The 22963-nt window shown below is 45.5% G+C and overlaps 3 protein-coding genes across 5 annotated transcripts in view; 2 read left to right on the plus strand and 1 right to left on the minus strand.

Moving 5' to 3' along the window:
• Positions 1–353: 353 nt before the first annotated feature.
• THG1L (tRNA-histidine guanylyltransferase 1 like) lies at positions 354–6685 on the minus strand. Of its 3 annotated transcripts, XM_040078264.1 has the most exons (6): positions 6498–6685; positions 5562–5738; positions 4973–5142; positions 4139–4227; positions 3425–3532; positions 354–2865 (listed from the first exon to the last, which is right to left on the minus strand). In XM_040078264.1, the coding sequence occupies exons 1-6, from the start codon at positions 6683–6685 to the stop codon at positions 2704–2706; spliced, it is 894 nt and encodes a 297-aa protein (XP_039934198.1). In that variant the 3' UTR covers positions 354–2703. The 3 variants fall into 3 exon arrangements, with proteins under 3 accessions (XP_039934198.1, XP_039934201.1, XP_039934202.1); XM_040078267.1 differs by lacking the exon at positions 6498–6685 and having other exon boundaries at positions 4973–5138; positions 5562–5701; XM_040078268.1 differs by lacking the exon at positions 6498–6685 and having other exon boundaries at positions 4973–5047; positions 5562–5628.
• Positions 6686–7078: 393 nt separating this feature from the next.
• Positions 7079–14412, plus strand: SOX30 (SRY-box transcription factor 30). The gene is made up of 5 exons (XM_040078374.2): positions 7079–7685; positions 8841–9080; positions 10336–10506; positions 11688–12165; positions 14043–14412. Exons 1-5 carry the CDS (start codon positions 7079–7081, stop codon positions 14410–14412), a joined length of 1866 nt encoding a protein of 621 aa, XP_039934308.1.
• Positions 14413–19219: 4807 nt separating this feature from the next.
• Positions 19220–22963, plus strand: part of ADAM19 (ADAM metallopeptidase domain 19) — a 31020-nt gene continuing 27276 nt past the window's right edge. The window contains exons 1-3 of the mRNA XM_040078538.1: positions 19220–19280; positions 19614–19708; positions 22731–22801. Of these exons, the coding sequence (XP_039934472.1) occupies positions 19220–19280; positions 19614–19708; positions 22731–22801 (227 nt within the window). The remainder of the gene's footprint in view (positions 19281–19613; positions 19709–22730; positions 22802–22963) is intronic.

The raw sequence follows: 22963 nt of genomic DNA on the forward strand, positions 1-22963 counted from the left end.
AGAGACATCCCAGACCCACCCGAACACATTCCTGGATAACCTGCTCCAGGTGTCCCTGCCCTTGCAGGGCAGTTGGGCTGGGTGATCTCCACAAGACCCTTCCGTCCCGAACAAATCTGTGATTATTTTCAGCCACCACCCCCGGTGCAACCCTCCCCCTGCAACCCATCCTTGGATCAGGGACCCAATGCCCTGCCCCAAGCCATGGAATGCCACCTCTCAACAGGCAGTTACGATGTAATTTGCAGTTTAATGCATAAAAGGATACACAGGGCAGTCATTTCACGGAGAAACAGCAAGAAAACACTTTTTTTAACAGGTTTTTTTATAACGAGTCACCACCGCCATTAATGTTTCATAAGGGGTTCCCGTAGCTTTAATGCTTCTTGTTATGGCAATACATCAGCCACAGGTTGCTCACCAAATTCAGAGGAAAGCTTTTTCTTCATTGGGTCACAGTACAGGACTCCTGCAGCTACAGAAATACCTGTGTGTTGTGCGTGTCACCAACACCAGGCTGCTGCTTGAGCCTTGGGAATAGTTATTTTCCCCTACAGCTGTGGAGTCCTATACATGTACACCTGATGCATGAGGATACCACAGGGAGTTTCTTTCTCTAACATTTACCTTAATACAAATTAAAGGCCATGGTTGTACAGACAATCCTTATCTTGGTTCCAAAGTCTGCATCCTTATGTGAACAGCTGTGTTGACTTATTCCATATAATTGTAAGAATGAGTTAATTAGAAAACACTATGACCAAATACAGGCCTGGTTTTTATATACACACACAATGTCCATACATAAAGATACTGTAGAATGCATCAGGCAGCCATAATATATAAAATAAAAAACCTATATAATACCTTCCAAACATAAATCATGGCTGGCAAATTATTTTTTTAATCTTTTATCTGTTACCAGGCTCAGTAAATCCAACTGTTACCAGTTCTGGAACAGTTGCTTCGTATGTAATGTCCAAAGTCAGGCACCAGGCAGCAACATGAAATTTCAAAGCCAAGTAAATTGCATTTGTGTTAAAAGATAAAAAATTCAACAGAGAAAAAGTTCTTATGGGGTAAATGACTGGGGCAATGATTCATTCTGAATCATCTCACCATCAAGCCACATCCTCTTCCTAGGAATCATGCAGCCCATTCTACAAACTAAAACCAAAAGACATTCTCTCATTCATTATTTAATCAGTACAAAGAAGTAGGGGGGAAGCCCTGTGCTATTTTATAAACTCACAGACTCACTGCCTAATCTCAGGATGAAGCTGGAAAGCTGAAGTTTACATCAGCATTTGGTCAGGTTTTTTTTCTTTTAAGAAAACCACCAAAAACATATTGCCTTAAATGTGCAAGTTCTTCTGCAGGAAGGGAAAACAGAGTAGGCTGATAAGGAAATTCACAGGAATCTAACTCAGTACTGTGATCTTCTTCAGTCACACTTGATCCTTTCTTTCTGTTTTTATGGCCAGTCCCAACTGCTGACCATCTTTTTGTCAGCAACAACCGGCCCAGTTACTGTTCTGAGATGTTTTTGAAACCAGCTTGGTTAGAAGCAGTAATAGCCACATAAACACCTATCATTATAGCTGTATTCACTGAAACAGGTTATTTCCCCCAAATTCCACTTACACTGGGACAAGCCCCTATCTATTAGCAGAAATATTTCTGCTCTGAGAGGTCGATTTTGACAAAGGGTCTCAGGTGACAGTTAAACCAGAACAGAACTGTGCATAGAGCAGGGAACACACACTCCTCCCTTCCCTCTAACAAACATGGATGGGCAGCACTGCTCTGTCATTCCCAAGGAGATCAGAAAACAGCAACACGAATTGTTGCTGGCTCCCTCTTTGCAGGTACCTGGAATGTTCTGCTACACTGCTGTATTTTTTTAAAAAATATCCTGTGTTGTGCACAATAGGAGACAGCCCATGGAATAGGAGGAAAGATGTCTATCCATGTCCTAACAGAATTCCAGCCCGTACAACAGTATCTTTATTATTAACTTCACTGCTTGGAACTGTCACCACTTACTAGTACAAGCACCAGGAATGAGAAAGGCCACATAATAAAACACAGCAGGGAAGGTACTATTATTTATAACTTTTCAAAATATAAAAATCCTGTACATTTGACAAATACTTTTAAAATCAACCATAGAAAACTGCTGAGCTACTTCATTGCATTTCAGTAAGAATCAGACATCAGGCAGTTGAACAGTTTGTCACTTATCTGACTAAACACACCAGCCCTGAAATTTATTACTAAATCCCAGTTGGATCTCTTGTCCATCTCAGCTGAAAACAAAAATCAAAATAATAATTTTCTGTTCAAATATGTGGACTTTTTTATAGTTCAGAGGTTCAATAAAATACCTCATTGTTTAAATGCTATAGAAATACAGAAATTTGCTACACACTTTTTTTACAAATACACATGTACAAGGCAGGAACAGTCTTAATTCACGATGAGTTCTTAGCATTCAAAATACAGGATGATTTTAGCTTTCCACATGGGCATATCCTTCTGTGTCAGACAGCACCAGCGTCTTCTTTTTAGGCAGCAACAGAGCTAAACCCAATGTAGCTGCTGAAGAGGGCTGCAGGTCAATCTCTGCCAGCCACCATTCGTATTCCTCACTGGCCATCATCCCGAGCAGAGCAAAATGTAAACTACCAGTTTTCAGAGAAATCAACTATCCTCAGCCAGAATCTCGGGATATTCCTCCCAGAACTGGTCCCCAATGATGTCACAGTGCAGGGGAACAACTTTAGTCTTAGTCCTGGTCACTTCCACTTCTTTTTCTTCTTCTTCCTTTGGCAGTTTTATTTTCTTAGTGATGACTTCATTGACCTGAAAATACAGTCAACACATTAGCAGACGTAAAAGACTCCAGACTGGATTAAAAAATTCTAATAAAAAAGAATTTAATAAAAAAAACCACAGGACAGGAATTTCTCCCACTAAATCAATGATGCAACTGTAGAATAAAGAACATTTTCAAGTTAAAGCAGAAGAGGACTAAGCCAAGTATGAGCTGAGCTACCTTATTGAACTGAAATTTGTAATTGCTTTGCCATGGAGGTACCTGGGACCTAATCCAGGGAAAGGTCTGGTCCCAATGATGCACACATTGTCATCTGCTGATAGATGTTTCATCTCAATGGTCTTAATTTGTAACCAAGCCAGACTTCCGAGACTGGTTTTTATATTATGCTCATAAAAACAGCTCTCAAAAACATCTCCAAAACAATGAGTCATCTTGCACATAATTATATGGCAAACATAGTTAATTTAAAAATATATTTAATCCTAGACATACACGGGAGACACACGTGGTGCAATTACAGTGCAGTCTTGTCTGCCACAATGCAACTATTTTAAATATGAAAGTGGCAATATGTTTTTTTACCTTCTGCCATATTAGGACAGTTCCTTTTCTATACATCAAAGGTTCATTGTTGTAGTTGATGTTGAATTCAGAAAATAAGATTTCATTCTTATCTCCAGCCAAAGTTCCCTGAGAGGAAATGAAAAGAGAAATACTCTTAGAGAAAAGAAACAAATTGTATCTCTAGGGTAGAGGAGGGGTAAATATTGGAAGCAAGACAGACATTTGTAAAGGTTTTGCACCTTTAAGTCACAAAGTTTAACTGCTTCTGTCAACAGAGGAATTAATTCCAACTGCCAAATGAGTATTAAAACTGAGAAGGTTTTTATTACAATTTCAAGACAAATGGAAGACAGTCAACAGATTCCAGGAGAAAACAGGAATAATCTGCTGAAGTCTGCACAAGGAGACAAAACTCAACAGAAGGGAGTAGCAATCAACAGGACCTGAATTCTGCCACTACTCCTTGTGTTTGGATACTGAACATTTTATGACATTTCTACGACTTCTGAAATTGCCAACTAAGAATTTAAAACCCCACTAATACTCAAACAAAATTACATTATTTGCTAATGGTATTAATACCTGCACAATTGAAGAAGTTGTTGACTACACCCACAAACTTATTACACAGTAAGAATGGACAAGCCAGGGCTGCTGGGCAGGCAAGACACTTTGAAAATCTTATTATTTAATTTTTAGCTGCAAAACCCCATGACTTCAGCAGACTCTTACCCGGAGCCTCTCCTGTGCTTGCACTGGTGTCAAACCACCTCGCTGTACAAGCATCCAGAACACTGTATTATAAAGGTTATTAATATGGCCTAGAGAAAACACAGAAATGAGCGTGAGGACGATTATTTACCAAATGTGAGCGACTACTTAGGAAAAAACAGCTTTATTTCCAGAACTGTATCCAAGAAACAGCCAAGAGTATATGGGGAATTAATATAATCAGTTTCTAAAGAAGATACAATGTTTATAATACATTTTTAAGGTACTGCATATCATGACTAGAAGACAGATTTCATAAGTGAAAAGGGCACAGCAGAGGCTGAAGGGTGTTTATGTACAATGTAAATTATTTTCATTTGACAATAGTGAGTAGATACTAAGAAAGGTCTAGAAACAAATCCAGTGGAATATTCAGCATGGAATAACTGTAATAACAATAATATAACATGGAATATTCAGCACTTTTGATTACTACCCATTGTGCATTTGAATATTCACATCTCTTCATTAAAGAAGATTACCTCGGCTAAGCCAGCTCTGAACATCAAAATTAATTTATTAATTTTATTAGCAGTTCTAATATTTCTTGTGCTGAATTCTCAGGAATTTATTGCTCTCTCAGGATGCAATAAGTTTAGTTGTAGCCTGACCACTCCAAATTTTAGCCAGTACCCATACAAAGCCCAGAATAAGTGTAATACTACTGCAAAATACCACCCTACCTGCTGTTCATTCACTGACAGCTGTATATACAGATACACTGGCAGAAAGGACATTTCTGTTCAGAGGACGTGAACTCAACTGCACAAATCTCTCTTTCCTAGGAACACTTACAATCTGCTTGCCTCCAGCTGAGGTAGTCCTTCAAATTCTGGTTGCTGGGATACAACACAATTCGTCCATCAAATCCTGGTGGGTACAGAAGCTGCTGGTCCTTAAAGTAATCTTTCCAATAGAACACGTAACTTGAGGAAAACTGGGAGACCACATGAGTCATGAACTTACTTGCAAACACAAAACAAGAGAAAAAAAGAAAAATATACGTGAGTGTGATTATATATCTGTGGTTATCTGAGGTATCAGTAGTGGTAACTCTAGTGGAGAGCAGCATTTCTTAAATAATGGCCAAACAGATGAGGAATGGCACAGAGATTTTGAACAGAGGTACTGAGAATTGTAACATCTTAAAAGAATGTATGTTTATAATGTTTTGGTTGTTTACATAATAAGTTGTTTATATAGCTTTTTTACAAGCTCTGTATTATTGAACGCAGTTTCCTATGTAAAGAAACACATACAAATCCACATTAAAAACTTGAACTAACTGCAGTGCCCTCCTCCTAACCTCTGTGTGTAGGTAAGGAAGAAGAATTACAAAGAGATGCTAAAACCAAGTTCACTTCAGTATCAAAGCAGCTGTTACCTTGCTCTTCTTTTAAACCACCTGCTCTTCTTTTTGAAAATGAAACTATATTCATCACTCTGTCCATAAGCAATAGCAATATCCTCCAGTTCTTGCATCACTGTCTGGGCACACTTGGTCATCAGGTGCAGAGCACGGTCATCATTTGGCTTTTTGAACTCATGCTGCTCAGAAAACCTTCAAAGCAAAAACGGTTGCATAAGAATCTCTTTAAAAAGTACTAAAAATGCTATGTCATTCATTTTCCTCATATTTGTTTTATATGAATACTGATTCCCAGTATCCTGTCAAAACTGACAAAAGAATTCCCTCCAGGTATGAAAAGCAGGAAGAAAAATCCTCATTATCCACTCTGGATTACCCATTCTCCTTCCCACCAGTATCTGACCCTAACCAGTCTTTCAAAGCAGCTGGTTTATGTATTTTAATTGGAAATGGATAAATACTACTTTCTGTAAACTCCCTTTCTTACAGGGTGTCTTTAATATTCAGTCCAATAAGGGCAACATTATCAACAAACTTGTCAAAACTCAAGAGCTTTACCAAAACCAGAGATAATATCCCAGCAAGAACCTGTGTTATCTTCCAGCCGAGGGAACCGTGCCCCATTTATGCCGAGGGAAGGCCAATGCCACACAGACACCGACTCCAAACACCAATACACATCCCCGCAGAGCAGCTGCTGTCCCTCCCCAGAACACCGGCACTGGGACCATTCCCTATCCCCGGCTCTGAAGCCGCCCGTGAAAACAAACTCCCGGCGGAATTCCGTGCCCTGGAGAGGCCGAGTGGAGCTAACCCCGAGCATCTCTAACCCCGCACCTTCCGGGCTCACACAGGCCGGACAGGAACAGCCCAGCGCAACCCGGGCACCGCCAGGACCCTGCTCCCGGCACCGCGGGGTCCCCGCAGCGCCCGCCCCGGCCCTGCCCGCACCTGTGGAAGTTGCGGCCGTCCAGCCGCACCACGATCCAGCAGTTGGGCAGCACCGTGTCGTCCGCCTCGAAGTCCCGCACGTACTCGAACTTGCTCTTGGCCATGTTGGCGAGGCCGCGGCGGCCGCGCAGCGAGCCCGGGGCGCGGCCGGCAGCGATGGCCGCTCCCGCCCGGCAGCAGCGCAGCATGACCGGCGCGGAAGCGGAAAGAGCGGCGCCGAGCCCTTCTGGGCGGCCCGGAGCAGCGCTCGGTGGTGCCGGCGGAGGGCGGGCGGAGCCGGCGGGCGGAGCGCGGGGCGGCTCCGGCAACGGCGCCCGTAGCGGCTGCGGAGCGCGGAGCCGGGGTCGGGGCCCCGTGCGCCCCGGTCCGAGCGCGCCGAGCAACGAACGCGGGATGGGCGGTCGGGGCGGCCCCACCGGTGGGCGCGGGACGGGGCCGCAGCGAGACGGAGCCGGCGGGGCCGGGGCTGGGTGCGCGCCCCGCGGTTGGTGCGGGATGCGCGGTCGCTGCGCGCCGGCGGCGCGGGGCCGCGGGGAGCGTTGGCTCAACGGTGGCGGCGGCCGAGGAGCGGCGGCGGAGCGATGGAGCGCAGGGTCAGGCCCTGCCGCTTCCGCGCCCGGGCCAGCCCCGCCTCGCCCCCCAGGCACAGGGAGGTCGTGGGTCCCCTCGGAGGGCTGCGCGTCCAAGTGCAGGAGCACCCGAGCCAGCCCGGGCACAGCGAAGGAGCGGCGAAGAGGAGCAGGTGCATCTCGGCTTCCGCGGCGGTTGAGAAGGAGGTCCGGAGTGCCATCAGGAGAGAAAGGGACCAAGAAAGGGGCAGCGGTGACCGCCAGACCGAGGAGAATGTGCTGGAGCAAACTGGGAATATTCCCTGGAGAAGAGCTGCCGCCCAAATGGAGCGACCCAACGTGGCTTATGAGGCTCGCCCAGTGCGGGTGGAGAACGGCGATGTCCCGGCTGGATCCCTGTGCGAGCTTGGGAACCCTCCTCAAGATCAGAATATCGCGGTCTTGTTCCAGTCCTTACCTTCCAGGTCCCACATACAGCTCCAAGGCCCTCTGCCCTCGCAGCTGATGCATGTGCCTCCAGTGCCGGTAAAACCAGTGCCAGTTCAGTTGCAGCCTGTCATGCAGCGGCCAAAGGTTGAAACGAAAAACATTCCCCTCACAGTCCTGCCCTCGGATTCAGGTATTATGGGCAGAGAGCTTGCAGGGTGGCACGCAGGTGACAGGTTATCAGGCAGGAGAACACAAGTGGAAAGATCACGTTAGAAAACCATCCCTTTGTATAGGCTGGGTTCAGCACGATTCTTGCACAGCGTAAGACACAAAAGCACGGGAGCACACAGTTCTGTAGTGGTTACAGTCAAGGCAGTTTTGTCAGGTGCATGAAGCCCCTTTAGGACAGAGTTCAGAAATACACTGAGTTGTGACTGCATTTTAATGTCAGGTATCTGCTTGGTTTTTAAAGCTATAAAGTACTCGCATACCTCTCTGAAAAAATCTGGACATGTTAAATGAAAAGCATTTTGAAACATCTATACTAGAAGCTTTTTTCTCTTTTAATACCTAGACTTGCAAAATTAATTACTTAAGTAAGGTCTTAGAGACTTTTTCCTTTTATCAATGATGTGAAAGAGTCAATTTCTAAACATTTTCCAGGAGGAAATTGCATCCTCAGAGGTAAGTTGTAAGGGGCCTGCGGATTCATCATGTTACCAGCTCAATTTAAATGCAGCCAAAGCTCTTTACAAAGAGCCAAAGCCAAGTATCATGTAACAATCCTTTGGGAACGCAGGTTCCTCCAACTACATGAAAAAAACCCCCTCAGCTCAACAAACCCCAAGCAGAAACCCAAAACAACAGCAACCATGGTTGAGAAGGCAGGGACTGCACAGGTGTGGGACTAAGCAGCCTCAGCATCCTTAGTCTGAGTCCCTGCATCCTTAGAGCTTTGATTACATAATTCTGTATGATAATAGATAGGTGATAATAGATATGCAGTGGTGTGGTCTGTGCTATACAATGATTCGTTTATAAATGCTTAAGAAAACAAGCCAACTGAAGTCAAAACTAGTGTGTTAGCAGTCCCTGCTTCTTTCTTTTTTCTTTTTTTTTTTTTTTTTAATTTTACATGACAAAAGCCAGGTAACCGATTCCTTGTGCAGTGTCTCAGTGGAGAGCAATGTGAGATGTTGTAGGAGCTGCTCTCCAAATGTTCCCTGAGTTTCATCTGTTCCAAAGCTCCGGAGACGCTGTTGCCAAATATCCTCTGGGTGTAATGTTGAGTGTGACCTGCTGTATTCCCTGGAAGGTGATGATCTCTCCTTGCCTTGTTGCACAGGGATGCCAGACACCCCGTTCAGCAAGACCAAAAGCGGCCGTGTGAAGCGTCCCATGAATGCATTCATGGTGTGGGCCCGGATCCACAGGTCTGTTGTGGCCAAAGCCAACCCAGGTGCCAACAACGCAGAGATCAGCGTTCAGCTCGGCCTGGAGTGGAGCAAACTCACTGAAGAGCAGAAGCAGCCCTATTACGAGGAAGCGAACAAAATAAAACTGAGGCACAGGCAGGAATTTCCTGGTAAACATCTTAGTTATTTACCTGAATGCTTTAGGAGTGCAGGGCTTTTTGGAAAATCGATCTCTAGCATTATAGCAATTAATAGAGATAGAAAAAAACATCATACAGATATTTCAAGCACACAGTCCTTCTGTGTGGCTTGAAACTATGAATTTTTTAAAGCACCCAAAATGCTGGTGCTTAGAACACTGCAGCTACAGCAGCTTTTCTGAATGCTTTAGTAATCTAATGGCCAGCGTTTGTTGTGAGCGTGGCCTGCTGCATCAGTTTCCTTGCTCCAGAAACAGCTGCCCAGGTGGCCTGTGGTGACACATGCATCCATTCCTTAAAAGCAGGAAAGGGAAATGTTACAGGAGGCACAAACAACATTGTATTCTGTGGGATTCTTCAGCATGTAGGCTTGAGGTTCCCACATAACGGAGTGGAAAACGTTTCTCAGCCCTTTGTCATGTATTAAAATTTCTACCCTTAACTAATTAATTTATTCAGAAGATAACGGAGCATAAGTACTTTGAACACTTTTAAAAAGCTGTTGAGATACCAGGTGTTGTGATCCTTTCTGTAATGCTGCTTTTTCATGATCCTGCCTAATCTGTCATAAACAAGGAAAAGAGCATCACTCTCCCTCTCCCCTTGTGTCTTTCAATAAAAAGAAAAAAAAAAGTTGTTTCTTTAAAGTTGCATTAAGAGTTAATCCGTGTAAGAAACCAAGCAGCTCAGTGTAAATTCATAATAAATTCTTCTATGAGTTAGTGTTTGGTTAATGTTGTCAAGCAAAGGCAAACGTGATCTTCCAGAATCTATCCAGGGTTCCCAGTGGGTCGCATTTTCTGTTGTGTCTTGTAACCTGCAGATATATGTGAGACTTAAGGGTTTAAGGAAACAATAAGGAAAGACAACATTTTGAATAGTCGTGGTTTTCCTCCACACTGAAAGCCCACAGCACAGTGTTCTCCTCAGTGTAATTTCCTCAGCTGGGCCACATCACTCCCCAGTGTTTGGTATTTCTTCATCTCACAAGCAGCTACTCCTTGGTAACTTCCAAACAGTACCCAAATATTTCTATTTCATTTCCATCTCCCCAGTAAAATTCCCCATTTCCAGCTCACCAAAACAAGTGGAGCATTGCCATTGCCTAAAGGAGCAGGTTTTGGACTTAACCAGATCCTTCTGAATTACAGATAACATAGCTTTCGATAAATAATGAAACCATCCAAAATATTGGATGTCTAAATCTCTTTTTCATCTCCGACAGGGTGGGTTTATCAGCCGAACAAAAAGAAGTGTTCACCACCTGGCTCTGCTGCGTTTTCAGGCACTTCCCAGAGTACCAGCACTACAAATCCAGCTGGCAGCCTTCCCTTCTCATCACCTACTTACTCTTTTGTCAACTCCAATGTTAGCAACAGTATTGGACGTCCAGTCTGTGAGTTTTCAGTAGTGAATTATTTTAAAAATCCAGAATTTACCTGTTCCAGTAAGTTTGTATTTACAAGAGCATGTAGTGCCAGGGCAAGGGGGAATGGCTTCAAACTGAAAAAGAGTAGGTTTAGATTAGATATTGGGAAGAAACTTTGCTGTGGGGGTGGTGAGGTCCTGGCACAGGTTGCTCAGAGAAATTGTGATTATTTACCAACAATTCCTTTCTATTTAAGACGTTAAGCTACAGCTGCTTCTTTCCCTTGTTTGGTCTCCACCTCACAGATACCCTGGATGGATCCTTCTTTTTACAAAAAGTCCACACTGGCAGTGGAATAGTGTGAGAGCCCCCAGACCAGTGTAAGAGCTGATCTGCATATTCCTTAGAGAAAGAGCTCTGGCTCTGTCAGTGCATGGCTAGTGGATTTCAACAGCAAATAGCTCAGATCCAGGCAATGGCATTTTCCTCTTTAAGCAACCTGGAAAGGGCTGCTTTCTTTGCAACAAGACAAGAAAATGAAATGCCTGATTGTGCTGTGTGGTAATACTTGGAGATATTAAAACAGAAGAATACTCAGCTTTGTTCTGGTGAAGTTCTGAGTTAGTAATGCAGTTAGTTCTGAGTTAGTTAGAAATTTTCATCGTTTGAAAATTCATATGCAATGTGTTTTGAAATCTTGCCCTATAAAGGCAGCCCTGTTGATGAGGTGTGATTTGGAAGTGTACGTTGTAGTTCGTGCTCTGCAAAACATTTCAAAGTCATATTGCCTAGTGGGTACATTCATTGATGAAATAAGGAAACATATTGGAGATTAGGGTGTTTTAGGCTCCTCAGCACACAGATTTGTTATAAATTTGGCTCACTTCACATCAGTAGACTTGTGAGGTCTTCTGAGCTGAAGGCATACTCCAGCCCATTGTGGGGCCTTGCTAGGACAAGACATGGCCTCACCAGACCCTCATTAGCCACTTCTTTCACCCCTGGGTTTCTGTGGAACAAAGCTTTAATGTGTGGGCTCCAAACACATCTCTCAGAATGGTATCACATTAGATACATTACATGAGTTGCTGGAAGATGTTTCAGGGGGAGTTGCTCTGTCTGTACCTGGAAATGCTGTGGCTTGCTCTGACGCTGTTTATCAGAACTCTGTGCTCCTGTCTGATCAATAACTGTTTTGTTTCCTCAAGGTGAGTCTCCCGCCATCCATCTGCCGGCTTCTTCCATCCAACACGCTGGGCCCGTGACCTTTTTCCAGACCACGGCTGCGAGCACCACATCAGTGGCTGTTGCAGCTCCAACCCTGCCCCTGCACCCTGTGGTTTCATCACAGCACTTTGCTGAACCTGCTCACACAGAGGCTTTTGTGTCACCTGGGCTCAATTTCTCCCTGAGGAGACCTGCACCCGTTTTCGCTGAGAGCTTCAGCAGCAGAAACCCAAGTAACATCAGCAGCACTAGTGGCAGGTTTTCTGCCTCTAACAGTGAGATCCCAGGGATTTCTGTTTTTCCTAGAGGCATAGCTCTTCCCCAGGCTACCCCTTTTATTCCCTCACCTGCCTATGTGTCTGCTCCCATTGAACAACCAGCCGGTTTGTTCGGAGGAACTCCTCAGTTTCCATTTTGCCACCCTTCCTTTATACCTGGACCTCACTGTTTCCCCTCAAGGTAATGAAACCATTTCAATAGCAGTAAGAAACAATGCTGAAAGGCAGAGAGAGTTTTGACTTGCAGACAGCAGGTGGAGCATTCAGAGGGGAAGGAGCTCTTACCTTCCTGTAGCTGCCGTGTGCTGGGATCCCCTGGCCTCAGCCTGCTCGTAATATGTGCTCAGTTACTGAAGGCTCCACAGAGCTGTTGCAGTAATTGGCACTCCCAAGGCCATGGAAAACAGAAGTATCTTCTTTCCACTTTATGGGTCTAAGTGCAGTCGATTTTGGCAGAAGAGCATTAGGTAGAGATAATGTAAATATACTTTGAAAGTGGTCAGATAGAATTAAAGTGGGTGTGTCCTGGAGATGTCTCCTGAGTACACCACGATTGCCAGAAGTATATTTATTTCTGAAACCCAGCCTGGTGGGAAGTGTCTGCAGAATTCTCTTGTAAGTAGTAATTCCTAGTTCTTCCTTTTCAGTCAATCAGAGGTCCCCTAATCAGAGAATTTCCAAGCTAAACCCATGTAGTGTCCTGTGGGTATTTGCTGGGCTGAGCCTGCACAGACAGCACCAGTGCCCTGGTGCAGGTGGGCAGCTCAAACACCAGTCATCTGCTGCTTGTTCTTTACAGGGCATCGTTTTTCTTTCATGACTGTACAGTAGCAAACCTTACAAATGATTGTGATTATTAGACTTAAATGTTGCCTGTTTATACACTGCTTATTCTCACTTGTAGCAGCAACCAGTATGTTCCTTTGGCACCTGGTCTATAATTAGGGCTAATGATGACCCATCAAACTCAGAAAAACGTCAGGAGCTGATAAGTGCAATACAAGAAATTTCTATTTTTGAGGTCCTTTAAAAAAAACACAGGACACATATTCCAAAAACGGCTAAAAATGGTCTTTGCTCAGGCTTGGTGTCTGAAATGAGACAGTTTTGTGAGGCCTCTGGGAGAGAAGAGCGTTCTTGTAGCATAAAAGACTGTTCTGACCTTACCCATTAATGGACTTCTGAAGGCTGCTAGCTTTGCTAATGCCATGGTCTTTCTAATACAATGATTTCTAAGTCCTCTGTCCTATAAACTAATCTCTTGCATGCAAGAGTCAGGATTTCTGAACTGAAAGTGCAGATATATGCACTAAAAATTTAAATATTAGTTTGGAATGATGAATAGTCCCCTTGAAGCCTCAGTACATATTGTATCAATGTCTTCACAATACCTGCACAGTGGAGCCCTATTACTTCTTCACATATTTTGTTCTCTTCACAAAATAGTAAATTTCACTGAAACACTGTAAATTACAATCCCTGTGTCATTCTGCATAAGAATAAAAATTCAAGCATCTGCCACTTGAGGAATACAGTTCCATTTGATATAGTAACTTCCTGCAATTGACTATGTGGTTACTTTTAAAAAATTTATCACTGTGAGTTCTTTAAATATTAACACTGAGAACCACATATTGGGCACGAGGATTCTCTGTTTGATAACAGTGTAACAGATGCAAGAACTCACTAAAAATTATAAATAAGAGCATTTCACCTGAGGTCTGTCACAAATGTTGGCATATAGAAATGACACAAACTGACTTTTGATACTTTGTTTTATTAATCTGAGTATATTGGTAAACTCACTGCATGCTGGTTTATCCGTGATATTATTTGATTGATAAATACAGTGGGGTTTATGTTTGTTCTCAGAGCAACCTCATGTGTGCCTGAGGTTGAAGAGATGCTTATGCACAGAAATTGAATTTGAACTACTCTTGTTATGGCCCTAATGCTGAAATTAGGCACTGTTTTAAAAAACAGGATTAGCTGAGTAGCACAGAACATCAGTGTCATTGTGCATTTCTGAAAAACAACGTCCAATCTCTTCCCTTGCAGCACATTCCCACTCAGAGCTCCATTTGGCTACGGGAATTTCTCCAGCTCAGTGCCTCCGTGCTTTGGCTTTTATGAAGAGAGGAACCAGAGGCAGGAGGTGATATTTTCTGCTCTGGATGAAGACTATCGTTTCAGGGCGTACTCAGAAGAGAGGCTACATGAGAACAAGCATGGCTATGGGAGCCCCGAAATTTCTTCCTGTCAGAGCACCTGCAGTGAGGAGCGAGTTCTGAGCCCCCTGCCACAGCTGGATGTGGAAGTGGTAGAGGAGGTTTTGCCATCCCCTCCATCTACTCCCTCCAGCACTTACATTGTCAATGTAACTGACAGTGATGAGGAAGAGGAGGTGAAGTTTTTTCAAGTATTGTAATTTTTAAAACGCATTATAATCCAGACGGATATTAGAGAATGGGAAATAAATGTTTTCCTCAACACCACCTTTTTGGTCAGTGTGTTCAATGGGAAACCCAGGTAGCTTTAGTCAGTTGCACAGGTCATTTTGAAGAGTCTGAGCTGTTTGGATAAGAGGAAAGTCTTATAAATAGCAGAAAATGCTTGTTCATTTCTAAATTCTCACTGACAGCTGATCTGGCCTGCAGGAATGCATGTGGCCAAACATACAAATTCCTCCACAACTATGTTTCGGGCTATAAAACAGCTGTTTGTGAGATTATTCTCTAGATCTAACTTTCCTCTTCTCCCATCTTTCTTTTTATACCCTGTGGAGCAGAATATCAGACATATTTCAATGCACCAGAATCTAGAATGGTGCACAACTGCCATAATTAATTCTTCCAGAACCCAGAGAAAGGGAAGACTGGTTTAACACATCCTGGACATACTAATGGGAAATTACATGTGAGGGGGATCCCTTCTTTCCTCCCAGCTAGAGCTGATGTCCTGGAGTGGTTGTGTCTGTGTCACTGCAGGTCTGTGTCGCTGCAGCCAACCCTCAGCTGAGCTCTCTTGAAGACTCTCCTGTCTTGTCTACCATGAAAGTGAAAATCACACAAACAACCCACTCAAACCTGACTTCCTCTGCATCATCCCTCAGCGTCTGGCAGCCCTGCAGACAGGAATGAATATATGATAGAAGAGGTTTTTGGTTCCTGTTTCTAGGTGATTTTCAGCTCACCCACAATCTTTCCCTTGCTGCAGGTTCCTGAGTGCTGAGTGTCTGTGCTGTTACTTCTGAAATGTGTGAAGTGGCCAATGTAGGACAGTGTTGGCAGGGCCAGTGCCTTGGTGACTGTGTGCCCTCCTGCAAGCCTTCATGGCAGTGCAGAGGTTAACTGAGACATAAGAGGGACACCTTCTACTCTCGTAATTATTTTCTTCCTTACTGTTTACCGTAATCTAAACTAAAAACCACCTTGAGTCCTTCTCAGTTTGAAAAACAGATGACAATTTTCTGTACAAAGTTTGTTTTCCTCCTGCTACTGTAAAGGTCTAAAGACACTCAGTGCTTCCCAGTGCATCACTGTTATCCATTTACAGAGACAACTTTCTTCTCCAAAATTACTGGTCAGTTTTGTGGACTGGATGTTATGAAAAGCCCCTGTGGTGTTATGCCTGTTTCCCTTCTCTTATTAGAATTAACTATTTCAGTAAAATCACTGTTGTGTTGGAGAACTTTTCAGCACAGAGAGGATTATAAGGGTTTCACGTGTGGAAATAGAGTTAAAAAGATGTGTCTGCAGATGTAATCATCTTTGAGTTCATTTGTCTGTAGGAATGAAGCAAAAGTCATAGCAGAAAGTGGCAGCAGTGACCCACCCTTAAAAAGAAGCACAGGGAGTGCTTTGATACCCTTTTGCTATCAGCACATCAGGACAAGCCCTTGCCTAGCTCCTGATCATCTTACAGCACTTCTCCCTCTCTGGCAGGACAGCTGCTCCAGGGCCCTTCCAAATATTCCTGCTGTCCTACATGGGTGGTGGAAAAGCAAAGCTAAACAGAGTATTCTGGCTCAGCTGAAGCTGCTCTCAACTGTTAAGACGCTGGATAAAGGAGTTAATTCCTGAATCTCCAATTTCCTTCATGGATTCACAGCCTCCTTCCTTTGATCATTTCAAATGACCCGAACCAGAAGGATGTTCTGTAAAATGGGAGATTTCACATTCTGCTCAAGTCAGCCAAAGCTGTGACATTTCTCTCATCAGTGAGAGTGTCTGTGAGGCAGAGCTTCGGCAGGAGTGTCCTCTCCCTTCTCCTGCTAAAACTTTGATTCTGGGTAGTTTCCTTCAGTGTCTGCAGGAGTCTTCTCAGAGCACTTTGTCCCACAGCCTTTCCTAAGAGAGGGTTCCAATGAAATGTCACTGGGCTCTGATACACATCTCAGTCGTTCTCTTCTCAACTCTTCCCTGAATGATCATTTTCCTCTCCCTAGGTCCATCTCTTCCAAGGTCCCTAATTCCTGATTTACTATGAATATAAAGGGAGAATTGTCATCTTTTGCTCTCCAGCTAACAATTGCATTAAATCATCTTGAAAATTGTCCAGCAAGTGCAGAACCCCCCCTGCAAAAGCTCTGTCATCAGAGCTTTGCCCTGGGGAGGCTGAAACACCTCATTTCTGAGCCCAGTGAGGGACCCTTGCTCCGGGTGCTGCACAGAGGCTGCTGCTCCATGCCTTGGCCCCGGGGGATGTAACAGATGAGGGAACAGAGCAGACCTGAAATTTCCAGCTGATACTCTTAATCAGGCCGTTTGGATCCTGGAGGAAATGAGTCTGAGCCTGTGTTAATTCTTAGATGACCAGAAGTCTGACCTTGTTCTGTGAAATCCTGCAAATGCCCCACTGACTTGGGGAAGAGCTTTTGAAGAAGTGGGCACAGGCAGGATCTGACTCACCCTGTGCCAGAAGCAGCGTTACAGCACCTGAGCACTGTTAACAAGGCTAAAATACCCTGAGTTTTTCCAGGCAAGAGTCTCAGTCATGTAAATGATGATGTGTATATATAGATAGACAGATTAACCTATATATAACCACTGCACAGCCTGTCATTATATTTTTATGCAGGGAGTCTCTGGTGGTTTTCAAGTGAGATATCCGTTCTCATATTACCAAGATCCAAAGGTAAAAATATCACTACATAACAAATGCAAATATTGCATGTATTTTATTTTTATGATACTTGAACGCCAAAAACAATCACGAGCAGATAGTTGTTGGCCTAAATATTTTATTAATCTTAAAATAAGGCTCATTTTATTCCATTTTGAGCTTTTTTTTGAGCTGATCTTCTTTTAGAGAAATATATGGAGCAGTCGCTGTGAAGATTTCTTGTACTGAGAAAATTTGTGACAATCTTGTAGTCCAAGCATACATGTTCCTCATCAAAGCGTGGTTTTTGTTTTTGGTTTGTTTTTTTTTCCTTTGGGTAGGCAGAAATTTTATGTAGGGATGAAAGCAGAGTAGCTAAACTTGTGTCTAAATTTGGCTTGCATTTTTACTTATTTATAATATAGACATGCACAGTAGTGCCATTGTTTTCTTCTATATTACAGGCAGCTATAAATAAGTAGGGGAATTCACAGGAAAAAAAAAAAAAAACAACAAACCCCTCCAAGATTTCCCTTCAGGATATTCCATATGATTAGAAAAGAGCTGAAATCTTGCCCCTGTATTTTTTGCTCTTTGAAACAAGAAGATTTAATTGTGCCACGAAAATTTGTGACCTCTCTATGGGTCAGCTAAAATGTCAGCTATAGCCCTCTCAGCCTGATTATTCCCTCTAGGTGTCCCTACAATGCCTGACTTTCCTCTGCCAGGGTGATATCAGGAATAAACTGATAAAACCTTCACAAGGTCAGAGAGATTCAGTGTGTGCAGTGCTGGGGGGCAAAGGGGACACATGTGAGGCATAAACCGAAATGGTATCAGCAAATAAGTCACATTTCCTTTGGGCAGGAGCAAAGGCCTTCAGTACAAAAGAGGTTAGCGTTTTCAATAGCATAAATAATCCTCTGGACAAGAGACAAAATCCTTGCTGTCATCTGGCAAACCTCTATTGTGAAGGGAGTGTTCACTTCCTACCAGCCTGATTTACTTACACACTCTGAAAACCTATCCACGTGCAAATTCTGCCCATTTCTCATTTCCCTGGTGGTTCACCTACACAGACACTTAAGGCATAGAGATGAATGGAAAGGGTTGAAGGGATAATGCAGATCAATGTCTGTCTGAAGAGCGTGGCTAAGAGGTAATGGCTCTTCCTGCCACTCGGAGCTGACCCCATAAAAATCCATGTCAGCCAACCCCTGAGGGGGGCTGCAGCTGAGCTGGCTGGGAGTCACACACTGGCACGGATGCTTTCTGTGGGCTCAGCGTGTGCCAGGAGCTCCTCCAGCACCACGGAGACCCCCGGTGTTACAGCTGTAACCTCAGCGTGGCCCCACTGACCCGGACTCTCCTGTCCAGCCGTGCAGACCCCGGGTGCTCAGCTCCCTGAAAGGCAGAGATCCAGCGAAGAGATGATGTGTGGGCTTCAAGCCTTGGCTCAGCCTTGAAGGATGCAGGAGAAGACAGGGATGCTCCTTTGGGAGGAGTGGAGGTGACTGGATATCCCTGAAGGGCAGCCCCGGGAACACGAGCTGTGGGTGTTCCCAAGTCCTTCCTCCAGCCTTGCCCTCCCATCGACCGTAAGGGGACAGAGGCAGCGAACACCCTTTTGTTTCTGCCCTTTTATACAGGCACATAAAAATCCATCCTGTATCCCTTCAACTGTCCAGGAGTAACGTATTTCCCAGGGACGGAGAAATTTAGGATGCCTCTGGAACCGTGCAATGATAAGATTGCGCATAAATATAGCAATCAAACAAACAACTCTCCAGCTCCTTCCTTTCCCCAGCTCTCCCCTTTCTCCTAGCTTTGGCAGCACAATGGATTTCCGTGCTGGCGGAGGCGCTGGAAGGGAGGTTTTGCAGAGGGAGCCCCGGGGAGGTGCTCAGGCTTCCCCGGAGGGGGCACAGAGCCCAGCGCAGCCCCCACGGCAGGGACAGAGCCGCCGGAGCCCCGGGAGCATCCCGGGCTGCGCGGAGCGGGGAGCAGAGAGGAGGGGGCTGCGGGGCGGACGCGGAGCCGTGGCGTGGTGGGAGGGGAGGGGAGGGGACAAGCGGCGCCGGGCGGCTTTATAGGGCTGTGGCAGCGGCGGGGTGCGGTCCCTGCCCGGAACCATGCGGGGCCGGGGGCTGCTCTGCGGCATCGCCCTCTCGCTGCTGCTGCGGCCGCCGCCCCGTGAGTGCGGGATGTCGGGTCCGAGTGCGGAGTGCCGGGTCTGAGTGCGGGATTGCCCGGTCTGAATGCGGGGTTGCCCATTCTGAATGTGGGGTGCCCGGTCTGGGGCTGCGCGACAGCCCCGCGCCCGAGCTCCTGCTGCGGGAGCGCCCGGGGAGGGAGGGTGGATGGATGGATGGATGGATGGATGGATGGATGGATGGATGGATGGATGGATGGATGGATTGAGGGATCCTCCCGCTTCTCTCGCAACCAGCGCAGAGCTCCCTCTCCTCTCCCGCCCCGGCTTCGTGCGGCCTGACCCCGGGGTGCGGAGGGGCCGGGGATGCTGAGCCGCTCCTCTTGTCCCTGCAGCCGCTGAGGCGCGGCTCCAGCCCGAGGCGGTGGTGCCGCGCTGGGCAGCCCCGGGTGGCCCCGGCAGCCCCAAGGTAGGTCGTGTGCGACGCTTGGTTTGTGTTTTGTTTGTTTGCAGAGCTGCCTTTGCGGGGCCGGGGGGATGTCGCGGGTAGCACAGCACCTGGAGATGCGCCTTTTGGGTTTGTTAAGCCGCGGGGACGAGCGAGGAGCTGCCGTGGCTCCTGCAGATCGCAGGAAAGGCTGGGAGAGGTGGCTGAAGAGTCTGGGAACCGCGTTCACCCTGATCTCTGCCATGCCTTAAAGCCTCGATCTGTCTGTGGAAGGGGAGCGGGGCCATACAATGGGTGGCATTTAGGGAACAGCTGGATAGAAGAATCTGCTGTAGGATAAGCCCAGAAAGCTATCTGTGTCCTGGACTGCATCAGAATAAGAGTGACCAGCAGGTCAAGGGAGAGGGTTCTGATCCTCTGCTCTGGTCAGTGCTGTGTCTGGGATCCCCAGCCCAGGACAGAGATCGACCTGCTGGACCAGGCCAGGGCTGGGCAGTGAAGATGCTCCAAGAGCTCCAACACCTCTCCTATGAAGAGACCGAGAGGGCTGGGGTTGTTCATCCTGGAGAACTCTCTGGAAAAACCTTGTAGCACCTCTCCGTGCCTAAAAGACCTACAAGAGAGCTGGAGAGAGACTTTTTACAAGGGTGTGGAGTGATAGAACAAAGGAGAATGCTTTAAGCTGACAGAGGGCAGGTTTAGATGATATTTGGCAGAAATTTCTGACTGTGAGGCACAGGCAGAGGTTGCCCAGAGAAGCTGTGGATGCATCATCCCTGGATGTGTGCAAGGCCAGGCTGGATGAGGCTTGGAGCCATTTTTCCTAGTGGAAGGCGTTCCAGCCCAATGGCACGGGGATGGAACAAGATCCCTCCCAGCCCAAACTGTTCTCTGGTTCTGTGAATCCCAGCTGTGAGGGTGCTTCACTAGGTAAGAAAAGCCAGTCAGCAGCTCAGGTGGGTTTGGCGGTGTCTCAGACTCTGTGTTTTAACACAGATCTCACCCCTGCTCCTGTTCCATGGGTGGGTGAGGTGATTTGTCCACAGCCTCCAGACTCTGACAATCACTGAGGTCCAGACAACATCAAACACAAAACACAGGGTTTTGTTCAGCTTCCCAGGCTTGGTGCTGTTGCAATCAAGAAGTAATTGCAGTTGTGTGATTAAGAGAAAGAGGAAAGAACACAGGGTGGTTTTTGTGTTGTGAACCAAAAAAGGGAAGCTCAGCATTGTGGAGACATGCAAGTTTTCTTGAATATATTGGGAATATATTCTTGAATATTTGGGAATTTATTAATGGGTCTTTTCCATATAATGAGGCTTCCTAAAATGTATCATTGTGTCCTATTACACACAAAAAACCCTACAATGACTCTCTCGTGATCTCAATTCTTTTTAAAATGTGCTTGTGATACTGCCTGCAAGTTTTGGTTCTGTTATTGATAGCGATGCAAATACATCTGGAGAGCATTTCCCCTTCTGTAAATTTGCTGGGTCTCAGGGGTCGCACTTGGTTTGTTTCAGGCAAGTTCCCATTGGCTCTGAAATGAGTGTTAGCAAAGCTTAAATGCAGCTGGGATATTTCATTTACACAGCAATTGATGGGCTGAAGCAGTGGGATTACTGAAGGAGAAGGGAGGGTGATATTAGTAATAATGATGTTTGCACAACCTTTGTGAAGGGATTTTATGGTGATGGAGACCCTCAGCTATGGGCAGGCAACCTTACACTGCTTTCATGTTGGTGAGTGAGGCACAGACCTACCCTGAGATGAACTGAGCACCTTGATTTAGGAAAAGAAGCTCTGCCTTTTGCAATTATCTTTTTTTATATATCCTAAATGTATTAACTTGTTCTGCGTCATCTGTGTGGGCCTGATGCCACATTCTGGAAAATGAAGGAAGGATGAGCAAAACCCAGAAAATGAGCAGGGAGCTGATGAAAAGACATATTTGTATTTGCTGAAATGGCCAGAGAGCATATCTCTGGGCTGACAGAATATCTCATTCAGCCTTGCTTTCTTTCAGTGTTCTGTTCCACAGAATCTCCTCCAACACTCATTTAGAAAATACTGTGTGTTAATAATTTCACCAACCCTCATGATTTCTTTTTTCTTCCAGCTGAATAAAGTGCATTGTTATATTAATATGAGCTATTTCTCTTCTGGGGAATTTGTTCATCCATTTTCTCTACAAGAAAGCATTCAGACTTGGAAACCCCAAGCGTAGTGGGTCTGCTTTGAGGGAGGTAAAACTGCAGATCTCAGAGCCTCTTCTAGTTGCTCCTTTAAAAATCTTATTCTATGCTTTAAGTCTCTGGAATTAATTTTTTTTTATTATTAATTTTGGGGTTAGTGCATGCATTTGCCATTGTACTAAGAAACTGGGGGGCATTCTGTTCAAACCAGCAGGCCCTGAAGAGGTCTGAAAAACTGTCTGTGCAATGCCTGGAGCCTGAAAACATCCAAGTGTCCCTGTTTGTTCCCTGCCTTTACTGGCTCTTTCTTCAAGTAAAGGAAAGAGGTGAAAATCTCTGGAAGAGCTGCAATTCCTCTCATCCTGAAACAGGCTCCTAAAAATGTCTCTCTGCTGTGACAGCAAAGGAAGCTTTGGCTAACTAGCTCAGATACTTGACTCTGCAAGCCCTAGGGCAAGCTGGGATGTCCTGTGATGTTGTGCTGAGCACAACCTACAGCTCTTCCCATCCAACTGCGCCTCCAAGCACTCCAGCACCAGGACTTGTTGCCTCTCCCGAGCACTTTATTCCTCCTGAGACACCAGGTGGTGTCTGTGGCTCAGGTACAGCATCCCAGCAGATGCCTGTGCAGCTTCCTGGCTCTGCGTGGCTGTGCCGTGGGATGCAGCGGTGTGCCTGGAGCTGGGAGCCGCCGTGGTGCATCCCTTCCCCTCCCCATCACTCCAGGCCTGAAGCAGGAGGAAGGTGAGGGGTGGTTTCAGGACAGCTGCAATTTCCAGTTTGCATTTGTGGATGTGTTGATGGTTATGGTGTGTGAGTAACAGGGACCCTCTCTCTCCTGCACGCAGCATCCACTCCGAGCTGAGGTTACAGTAAAGGCAGAAGGCCAGGAGCTCGTCTTGGAACTGGAGAAAAATAGGTAAGTGTGCTTGTGCCCTGCACTGTGATCTCACTTAAATAATGAATAAGGATACAGGAAAATCTCCAGTGACTTAACAGGGGTTTGATAAAGACAGGATGTGGAAGTCCTTCACTGGATTTCAAGGTTATTCTGAGCCCCCTCAGATGTTAATCAGCCTAG

Source organism: Hirundo rustica, chromosome 14 (assembly GCF_015227805.2).
Source record: "Hirundo rustica isolate bHirRus1 chromosome 14, bHirRus1.pri.v3, whole genome shotgun sequence".
NCBI lineage: Eukaryota > Metazoa > Chordata > Aves > Passeriformes > Hirundinidae > Hirundo > Hirundo rustica.